The sequence below is a fragment of the Ranitomeya variabilis genome, chromosome 5 (genome assembly GCF_051348905.1).
Source record: "Ranitomeya variabilis isolate aRanVar5 chromosome 5, aRanVar5.hap1, whole genome shotgun sequence".
Taxonomy (NCBI): domain Eukaryota; kingdom Metazoa; phylum Chordata; class Amphibia; order Anura; family Dendrobatidae; genus Ranitomeya; species Ranitomeya variabilis.
In genome coordinates this window covers 24,174,714-24,186,398 of record NC_135236.1, presented here as the reverse complement: position 1 = coordinate 24,186,398, position 11,685 = coordinate 24,174,714, and the positions used below count along the sequence as shown (strand labels likewise).

At 40.5% G+C, this 11,685-nt stretch overlaps 1 protein-coding gene across 1 annotated transcript in view; it reads left to right on the top strand.

The window, feature by feature from the left end:
- Positions 1-2,688: 2,688 nt before the first annotated feature.
- The window catches only part of LOC143774730 (olfactory receptor 6B9-like), a 49,190-nt gene continuing 40,193 nt past the window's right edge, over positions 2,689-11,685 (top strand). Inside the window, exons 1-4 of the mRNA XM_077262495.1 lie at positions 2,689-2,770; positions 3,215-3,454; positions 5,180-5,268; positions 9,525-10,413. Of these exons, the coding sequence (XP_077118610.1) occupies positions 2,689-2,770; positions 3,215-3,454; positions 5,180-5,268; positions 9,525-10,413 (1,300 nt within the window). The remainder of the gene's footprint in view (positions 2,771-3,214; positions 3,455-5,179; positions 5,269-9,524; positions 10,414-11,685) is intronic.

Here is an 11,685-nt window from a genome sequence, read left to right as displayed (position 1 = left end):
TTGATGCATATATATATGTTTGTGGGTTCTACCTATGTATATATTGTTGTGCTTTTAAATACTGCCGGCATACCTTCCATTGTTACTATCTTTGAGGTTTTATCATTCGTCCTTTTGTGACTTGCTGGGTTTGCATGTATTTATATATATACTTCTATAGCACCACGCTTCCATCTATGGTTCCCACTATGCCCATGTGGGTGTTTTTCATACCATATTTGCTCATCAATATGCTGTCCATATAGGATTCTTGGGACCAGGTGTACACCTATTCATATATTGTTCCCCTTGTATTTTGTTTTCAGGCATGTGGCCCTATTCTGGGCATGTACTGTTTTTAAATGTTTTTAAATTGTTTTTCCTGTGTTATACCTTAATAAAATAATGTGATTTTTTGTATACATTCCTGCTGTTTGGTGATCCCCATTTTCTTTATGGCCTTTGCTGCTTTCTTTTTTCTTTGTATCACACAGTGTTATTATAAAGAGAAGCCATATATATATTGGATACAGATTTCCAAGGTCCTTAAGGTTTCAATGATAAAATACACATGTCTGTGTTTTTATAATCTGCCTATTACTTATGTTTGTTGATACTTTATTTGCATGTACTGTATCATCCACTCCAATGTGTAAGGTAAGCATTTTAGAAGGAAGTGGTTATACGTCACTCCCATTATGGACCCCAAAGATGTTTAGAGAAACCAGGATGCGACGATCAAGTCACTTGGCCTCATACTTTAATGGACAGGCAACCTGCTAAGCTTGCTGTTACTGTGTCACTGTGGGTGCCTAAAAAATGTGGGTGCCACTGCTGGGGAATGTCTGCCCTGGAACCCCAAAGTTGCAGCTGCTCTATTCCCAGCAAGCCAGTGGAAGGGTGAGACTCTGTAAGTTTACACCATCTTGGGTATTTGCTAGGGTATTTGAAGGTCTTCTTGCAGGTTATTTAAAAAAAGCATGTACCAAGAGCACGACCATAAAAATATATAGGAAAGGGGTGTAGTTTCCAGTGATAAAATATGAATGTCAATAAAAAATAAAAAAACACCACTGTATGATATGCACACCACCAATATGTCATAAAAAGGAAAACTTTATTAACAACATAGGACAATTAAACCACAAGTAATAACATGTATACATACCCCCCATATGAATCAACAACCCATGCAGAGTAAATATACAATAAAGGGATTTCACATCTCCAATATATGCATGCAATGTAAGGATAAATACCATAGCACAATATAATAATAGGTCTGATTGTCAATATGCCAAACTAAGAAATTTCCTGGGACCCCTTATCCACCAATAGGCCTGTAGTATAACACCAAGGGTAGCGAATGTCAAACAAGCATACCCAAACAGACCTAGAAAATATTAGCCCTGCAGTACCTGTGGTCAGATGACCACCACTTGATACAACAGCCGCACAATGGTCACAATGTGCAGGTGAAGACCCCATGCTATAAGTGCTAAATCAGCACATGGACCGGACCTCACAAACAAAGCCTTAGAAATGGCCAATAATCATTGACAGGCAGCCTGGGACCCATCCAGGCTGGAAGAAGAAAAGGGGGGTTTACTGAACAAACCCAACTCGTATCTCCACTTGAGAAAATGGCTTCATCAGGGGAAGTGACGAGAATGCTGTTAATACAAGTTTAAATACCTTCATCATTAGTGGTCAGTGGTTAACGGTGTACGCTGATCCCTTAGCGGAAGCGGAAGTGATGCCATAGAAAGGAATATATAAAGTATGGGCAGACGTCTCTACCCACACTGCAATCTATGCGCATGCACTGGTAACGAGAGTCGGCACTGCAGACAAATGAACATGCGTGGCTCTGAAGAGACTAGAAAGAGACTGGACCCTCAAGAATAGAGGAAATATGAGCCCAGTGAACGATGAGATGCAAATAAATACTTGGGAACTACTCCCACTTTTCGTGACACTTGGGAACAATGCCTACTTTGTTGTTCACATATATTTATTAACATGCTTATTGAACATGACCTTGAACTCTTGGCTAAAACCAAAACTGGGATTTAGGATTTAGAGGCCAAGTTTGATAAATTTGATGAGACCTCGTGGGTCCAATCTTTTAAACTGAAGCTCAAAGAAATTATTGAAAGATATGAGGAAGAGATTATGAACAGATAAAAATCTAAATTTCAAAGTGACCAAACTGACTTTGCACAAAAAAGAGATTTTAACTAGAGACAGCGGGGTAACAGGTGTCAAGCGCCGTTCCCATGATGTTCTCCAGAGGCCACACGTGATCCGCCTTGTGCAGACGAGTATACGTTGAGTGATTTTTTTTATCCTCAGCCGAAAGCTAATTAGATTCAGGTCAAGGAGAGTGCGCAAGCGGCAAAAATCTTTTCATAAGGACAACAAGAAACGGAGGCTGCAGATGACCATATTACAACCAGAGGAGGGATTATCCAAAATAATTGGCCCTGAGACATCTGGGGAACAGGACAAGGAGACACAGGTATCTATGGACACACTCCAGATTATCAATCTGTCTGACGACCAGTTATCCCCTACTGAAATTTTGGTTTTGCAAAAGGGCCTGACTTTTTAACCTGTTCAACCGATGGACAAATTCACACTCATCAAAGATTTGTATGCTTTTCTAAGAAGTCTTTTCCTATGGGTGTTACACAACAAAAAACGCATATGACCGCAAATCTTGACCAGACGGATCGGAGGATTATGCAGGACCTGATGGACTTCCTACAGGAAAGTGATTCTGATAGAGGTAGGCCACGTTTTCCATATAAAAACAAATCAAATACCTCTCCATTTCTTTCCATTGTGCCAGCAGTTAGAATATTTTTTGAAATGGTGAAAAAAGATATTCAATCATTACCAGCATTAAATCTTCAGAAAGAAAATTTAACCAGTCAAGCAAAATTGGCTCTCTTCAAACTCAAGCATAACAATAATTTTCTTATCAGGGAGGCAGAAAAAGATGGAAACGTGGTGCTTTGGCCACAAGATCTTTATCTTGAGGAGGCGCACAGGCAACTTGGTGACCTGAAATTTTACCAAAAACTTCCATCTGATCCCACGGGACCCTTGTCAAGCAAATGGAGAACATTGATCGACAAGGCTTTGGACTTGGGTGTCATTAAAACAAATTAATACAAATTCCTATGGCTGGAACATCTCATTATTTCCACTTTTTATGTGCTACCCACAGTTCATAAAGATCTTATTAAACCACAAGGTCGTCCAATCGTTGCTAGTATCGTTAGCCTCTGTGAGAAGGCATGTGTCTATGTGGACAACTTCTTGCAACCTTTGGTCCAAAAATTACCAATGTTTGTCAGGAATTCATCACATTTCATCAACATCTGCAGGAGCATCACTTTGTCATCTAAAATACTGTTGGTTGCATGCGACGTGGAGTCGCTGTACTCTAATATTAACCATGAAGATGGTATGATGGCGATTCTATTTTTCTTTGACTAACTTTCCAACTCCGATAGAATGCACAACTCTTTTGTCATTGACCTCTTAGATTTCGTGCTCAAACATAATTACTTTGTTTTTGACAGATCTTTTCATTTGCAGACATTTGGAGTTGCCATGGGGGCTCGGCGTGCCCCAACTTTTTTTAGGATGGTGGGAATTGACTATCGTGTATCCCTCAAATTGGTTCAGAGAGAAGGTACTACATTGGTCACAATTTATAGATGATGTTTTCTTTATTTGGTCTGGTACACAGGAGGAATGTTCCCTTTTACTGGATTTTCTCAATAACAACTCTATTCATATAATTTTGACTCATACAATCTCTTCTGTTGCAGCGACCTTTTTGGATCTAAATGTCATGTTAAACGAGGGTTCACTCATCACCCATTTGTACCATAAACCCATGGCTACTAACAGCCTTCTTGAATATCAGAGCTTTCACCTATTATACACTAGAATGGGTGTTCCCGTCAGACAGTTTCTGAGAGTCGGGAGAAATTTCACAAGGGATGAGGATTTTCGGACAGAAGCCCTGGACCTCACAATATGATTTAGAAGTAGAAGTTATTCAAGGAAATGTATTTCATCGGCATATCAGAGGGCCAGCATGCATACACCAGAATCACTCCTTACAGTATGTGACAAACAATTTAATGGCAAATTATGGTTCATCACTGTATGCAATACGCACTGGCCCTAGGTTAGATTGATCCTACGAAAACACTGGGCAATATTGAACACTGATCTTCAGACTTCTCAAATAGTGAGTGACCTGTCACTTCTAGAGGCTAGAAGAGCCCAGAATCTGAGGGATATCCTCACTTGAAGTCACTATGCAAAACCAACAGTTAAAATAAATTGTGGTATCACATTAAGGTCATCCTTTGCTTGTGTGGACTGTAATTTCTGTTAGCATATCCCGCCTATGTGGGACAGATTCAGGAATCCATTGAATGGGACTTGTCATCAATTGCAGAGCCAGTAATGTGATATATGCCATCATATGTCCCTGTTCACAGGTATATGTTAGAAAAACCTTGCAGGAACTCTATCGAAGGATACAGAAGCATGTCTCCTCCATAAATACACCACAGGCTGATGTTTGGAAGGGCAAAACCTTGACTTCCATCACATCTCATTTTTTGACTCTTCATTCGGGTAAGTGTGTGGGTACGATGGTTGTGGTTCTGGAGCACACAGTTGGTTCAGGTAGGGTTAAGTCATTACGTAAATGGCTCCTACAAGTTGAATCATGATGGATTTTTCTTCTTCGCTCTACAGTACCCACAGGATTGAATGAGGATCTACTATTTACCGGTTTCCTTGGATGATATCTACAGACTAATGAAGATTTATAACCGGAGTTACCCTTTAGGGTCATGTGAGGCCCTTTAATTTTCAAAATACCTGACCCTTGCTCAGACTGAATGATTTTTGTTGTTAAGCCTTGATGTGGGTCTTTCGCTTTGGTTATGGATCCGTGTAGGATTTTCCCTCCTGAGCATTGCATGGCAATTATCTGTATCGGAACCCTTCCATTACAGCACAAATTATTCCAAACTGAAGGCCAAACAGGGTGAACCCACCTTAGGAAAACAAAGAGGTATCGTCCTAGGATTATTTCTTTCCTCTAATAATGATTAATTACACATGCATATGTCCATTTTTTTCAGTTTCTGTGTCTTCATAGGACAAGCGCTTATTGATTCCAGAGCAGAAGAACATTTTCTGGACTTCTCTCAAGCTAAAAAAGCTGAACATTGCTTGGTTTCTTTGAAGGTATCCCTGAAGCTAACCTCTGTTAATAACTGGAAAATGTTGGGAAGTCAGCTTACCAGCATGTGTGTGTGCATTCTTCCTGGTGCCGACCATTGCCTCACACACATCGAGGTGTGTAGTCATAATGAATAGAAAAAAGGAAGGAAGAATCCAGCAATGGGTGGAGGTGGCTAAAAAATAACTTTATTGAAAAGCAATTAAAATGGGTATCACATATTGTTAGGGCTCGCGGAACGCACCAAATAATATAAACCAAGATATAAGGTGCATTCGCAGCCCGAGGTCCACCGAGATATTACTTGCTGCTTGGTAATGGGGGACAGTATATGGCGGTATCATGAAAACTCACATGGGTTAACGTCACCCGGTATGTAAGGAGACGGACCCTGTTGTGTCACAGGGCTGCAATACCGCTGAATGAACGCTAGTGTCCGGTCACCAGACTGTGCCCCAAGGACACAGGGCTAGAGTCCCTCTAGACCCACTAGTGCTTGGCACCGAACCTGCAGAGCCAGGGAAAGCTAAACAATAATAGATTTAGCACACTGATTGAGCACAGCACCGCTCTGGTGGACGCCACTAACAGCCTTCACTAGGGACAGGAAAGCACACTAGCTATGCATGGCGTCTCACTGGCGAATGCTGGTAAATTGACGTTGTAGGATCATGCCTCATGCTGGATGGCACTAACTGGGGCTAGTCAGCTCTAAACACGCGACCACACACAACAACACTAGGGAAGCGGTAGATTAGGAGCTTTCACCAGAAACATACACACATCTTTCAGTTTATAAAAGCGCATGGCCAAGCGGCCATTCAAACCTTTTATAGTCACAGTCTTCTGGGACCTTGCCAGTGGTCCAATTGGAGCTGCTTGAGGACCTGGGCATGTGAACCCCGACCTCCAATGAGAGGTCGTCCCACAGGCTTGCTCAGTAGACAAAAGCAGGACTTAATCCCATCCTCGCGGCTGACTAATGCTAGTTACAATAGCTGGACCTGGGACGTCAGCTGTAATCAGAAGCACAGTATCAGCTTGAGCAAGATGCGGGGAACAACATCTCTGCTGAGCAGGATCCTCTGTGGCTGGGGAAGAATGGGAGACCGCAGAGGACAAGGTTTGAAATTACCCCTGTGCAGTGGTGGGTACTCAACACCTAACACATATTGTCGAGCACTAACACAATGTTAGGAAAGATCAACACATTTCTGCTTGTGTCTTAGTCATGACCTCATGACTTAGTCATGAGCTCATGACTTAGTCATGATCTCATGACTTAGTCATGATCTCATGACTAAGATGCAAGTCGAAACGCGTTGAGCGACCTTTATTTTTTTAGGGTCGAGTCGGGTTTTGCGAAACCCGACTGTCTTAAAAGTCGAGTCGAGTAAAATCGGCCGACCACCGTGAAAAGTCGGGGATCGGCCGAAACACGAAACCCAATGAAGAAATGTATTTATTTTTTTTCTCTCTCTCTCCCTCTGGGGATAGTTGTGCACGCCCCCTGACACCTATCTCATCACTCTGCCGCTCCTTAATTGGCTGCAATAATGGCGCTAGATGCGTCATTCGAAACGCGACTTTGGCGCCAAGTTTGCATGCCGCGTGGCCGACCCCGCACAGGGATCGGGTCGGGTTTCATGAGACGCCGACTTTGCCAAATGTCGGCGACTTATGAAAATGACCGATCCGTTTCGCTCAACCCTAGCGTTGATCTTTCCTAACAGTGTGTTAGTGACTGACAATATGTGATACCCATTTTAATAGCTATTCAATAAAAGTTATTTTTTAGCCACCTCCGTCCATTGCTGGATCCTTCCTTCCTTATTTCTAACCTCCGTGAATGGCTCACCAATTTGAAGTAGTCTTGTCCAATTCTGAGCAGTGAAAGTAGTTTTCCAGATGGGTGGACTACCTGTTAAGGACACTTCTTTTTTTAGTTTAGCCACTTTCTGATACAAACGTGCTTTTTGACTTCTGTGGCTATGGCTATATGCTCCAGTTCTTGACTGGTTTTCTGACCAGATCACCCAGTGGAGACATCTAGTTATCACAATTGCTTCAAAACTCCATCTTAACCACCTCCTCAGAAAGTTTGCTTTTTATGAGCTGCCTCTAACATTTGGAGTAACGCAGGGCTGATCCAGCAACAGAACTGCGATCTTTCTAGCAAAACATATCTGTTATTGAGCCATTTTAAAATAGAACTTCACAAAAATGTGGTCCATTAGATATACTGTTAGCACGTAATAGCACAATACAAAGAGATACAGCGTTAAAACCAACACGTTTCGACTTACATCTTAATCATGGTACTATGATTAACTTTTACTATTTTATATATTAAAATATTTTACTGTTACTTTTGAAAAATAGAATAAAAATAAGTTTTTTTCCTTGTGTTGCCAAATTCATAGACTATACACTTTTTTGTTTTCTTTTTCCAACCAATAGATTCATATTTGGGCTTGTTTTTTGAGAACCAAATGTGATTTTTGATGGTACAATTATGGCCTCTTTTCATTCTTTTGATCTATTTTTATTGCATTTTAAAGGTGCAACTGTACTGAAAAATGGGAAGTTATATTTATCATTTTTTTTCGGCATTCACTAGGCACTTAAATGTGATTATTTACATGTTAGATTATGTATCTACATATTTGATCCTGTTTTATTTCTGCATTTTACATCAACCTTGGAATAATCCAATAATTATTAATAATAATGCCTCTTTGGACTACACCTCGAGAGATATGGGAGACAAAAACAACACTAACTACGTAGAGTCAATGGCATAAAATATATATATATAATTATATGTATACGGAGTCATGTCATAGTTTCTGTTCTATGAGTAAATGTTGATGCATCTGACAATGTCCTATCATTTTACAGAATCTGACCAGGTTGATGAAGATCTTCTCTTGCAGGTGGTGACCTGCCACTTCTTACCGGACAATGAAAAATAAGAGGAACGTGGAAATGCCTGATGTAAGAACACAAGTGATGGAGGGATATATGATAATTCTCATTTCAATCACATTTAGACCATGAAAATAAGAACGGAAATTTTCAAAACAAAGTAACTCATTTACTATTCTAGGAAATAAAATTTGTGTTCAGCTGAAAAGTGATCATAATTTAATTAAGCGTAGCTAGAAATTGCTATTGATCCGAAGACATCTTTATCTCATTCCATAAAGTGAGGAGATGGTGAGGACACATATACAACTTTGCAATGATGACCGCTCCACATACCACATTGTATTGACACTTGAAAGTTGCATTCATATGTTATTGAGGACTCAGTTCTGTGACAGTGATCATTGTTGTCCGTGAGCATTTTGGATAAGATATGTCAGATAAATCTTTAAAGACATTGTTTTCTATCAGCAGTGAAGGGTACACACAAGCATTTGGTTCTGGTGCAAAACAGTCTTAGGTTTATTTTGTCTCACAAATTTCGAAAGTAAACACAGTAGCTTCACTTTGACCTAAATAAAAAAAAAAATCAATAACAAAAATAAACAGCCCTTTCTCAGGGTAGGCACAATAAAATGATGCGGTCTTCCATTCACAGCAAGTCCTGGTCTGTGCACCAGTAGAGCGCCCCACTCCAGCTCCTCTACCTCAGACACACTTGAGCCAATTCAACTGCCTTTTATAAGACCTGCAAGGCCCCTACTGGAGCTATAGGAGCGACTTTTTCTACCCAGGCTTTTTTAGTCGCTCCTAAATCCCGGACCCAATATCTGGTCCATTTACTAAAACCTTAGAGAGTAGCTGACAGCACAACCGGCAATGTGATGCCCGTCCTAATTCCATGGATCAAAGTGGAGATGGACATACCCAAGAAAAAATGAAGGACAGCATCCAATCCAGGTGAAAAATGCTCCTTTTACTGTGCCAAATGCGACGTTTCAACCATCAAATGTCTTTTCAAGCATGCTTGAAAAAGACCTTTGATGGTTGAAACGTCGCATTTGGCACACTAAAAGGAGCGTTTTTCACCTGGATTAGATGCTATCCTTCATTTTTTTCTTGACATTTACTAAATCCTGTCAGTAACCATCAATTACTGGACCTTCAATTGTGGGACTTACATCACTGAGGTCAGCCACTTCGGTGACACAAACCTGCCATCCAGGACATTCCCACCTGCTTTCCTGCAACATGAAGCACTCCAGTTCCTTATTATATTAGTAACAAATCTTACTGACTTTTATATCTCTTATGTTAGTTTACTTTTTTGCAGGTGAACAATCTGACTGATATTAAAGAGTTTGTACTCTTAGGTTTTCAAGGCAGTTCACAGCTAAGAATTGTACTCTTCTGTGTACTTCTTGTGATATTCTTGGTGACAATATGTGGGAATCTCCTGATCATCACCCTGGTGTCCACCAGCAAGAACCTCCACACTCCAATGTACTTCTTCATCTCACAACTGTCCATCAGTGACATCATATTGATCTCAGATATTGCCCCTAATATTCTCTACGTTTTAATGAATAATGGAGGGACCATTGCTATTATTGGTTGCATGACCCAAATTTATTTCTTTAGTGCCACAGAATCATTTGAATGCCTTCTCCTCACGGTGATGTGTTATGACAGATACGTGGCCATCTGTAATCCCCTACGTTATACCTCTATAATGACAAGTGGACATTGTGTGGTATTGTCCATCAGTTCTTGGTTGCTCAGTTTCTTTGCGTCACTCATTTACATTATAATAATATCCAGGTTAAAGTTCTGTGGGCCTAATGTTATTGACCATCTGTTCTGTGATCTTGTTCCCTTACAAGACATTGCATGTTCGGATACTTTTCCTATAAAACTACAAATGTATTTATTAAGTATTCCACTGTTGATTATTCCCAGCATAATATTTGTTGTTAGTTACGTGAAGATTATCCGTGCCATTTTACAGATTTCATCTAATATCAGCAGACAGAAAGCCTTCTCCACCTGCAGTTCCCACCTCACCGTGGTCTCCATATTTTACACAACTCTTTTCAGTGTGTATATTCTCCCAAAAAGTGAACAAACATCAGATATGAATAAAATCACATCCCTTCTATACACTGTATTCACCCCCTTGATTAATCCCATTATTTATAGTTTTAGAAATAAAGACATTAAAGGTAATCTTCGACTTCCCAATTGTTTTTTCAAATGTCAAGCACGGTTATGAAAAAGAAAATCAGATTTACGCACAGACTCTGGCCGCTGTCACTTCTCTGCTGACTATTCTACTGATGTGTTCTATGACATCCACTTGCAGTTGCCAAACCACTGCAGCCAATCTTAAATCTCAGTGCTTGGATGACTGAAGAACGGGGCTTAATGTGAGGCACCAAAAGAGCAGTCATTGCTGAATCTATGGGGTTTAGAGCTGGTGAGTATACATTACTATTATTTATTATATAAGAGTTATGTTCCTTGCTAAGCTCCAGGCAAATAGTTGCCATTTTCCAAGATTGATGTATTGTGACAATAAGGCTGTTATGACTTTTCAAACTTCCTTCTGAGCTCTTCAAAGTGCATCAGTTTACACCAACTTGCAAAGGAGCCATCCTTTAACCCGTTAACGTCCAATGATGGATATATCAATCATTGGTTGCCTCCACCTGTTTGATCTGATCAGCTGTGATGTGCCTCTAACAGTCATAGTAACATAATATTTAAGGTTGAAGGAAGACTTTAATTCCATGTAGTTCAACCTATGCCCTAACATGTTGATAAAGAGGAAGGCAAAATTCCTTCCCGCTCCACATACGGCAGTCAGACTAGTTTCCTGGATCAACGCCCTATCAAGGAATCTAGTGTATATACCCTGTAACATTATACTTTTTCAGAAAGGTATCCAGTCCCCTCTTAAATTTAAGTAATGAATCATTACAACATCATATGGCAGAGAGTTCCATAGTCTCACTGCTTTTACAGTAAAGAATCCGCGTCTGTTATTATGCTTAAACCTTCTTTCCTCCAGACGTAGAGGATGCCCCCTTGTCCCTGTCTCAGGTCTATGATTAAAAAGATCATCAGAAAGGTCTTTGTACTGTCCCCTCATATATTTATACAATAACATAAGATCACCCCTTAGTCTTCGTTTTTCCAAACTAAACAGGTTGAGATTTAGATAGAGAGCGGACATGATGTTGGAGACTGTGGACAGACAGTCAGTGGTGTTCTGTAGTACAGCGGGGGTAAGGTCAGGGGATGACGTGTATAGTTGTTTTTCTTCAGCATAAAGATGTTACTGAAAGCCAAATCTGCTGATGGTCTGTCCAATTGGGGCCATGTGCAGAGAGAAGGGATCCTAGGACTGAGCCCTGAGGTACCCCGGCAGTGAGAGGAAGAGGAGATGAAGTGGAGCCAGTGAACAAAACACAGAAGGAGCAGTCAGAAAGATA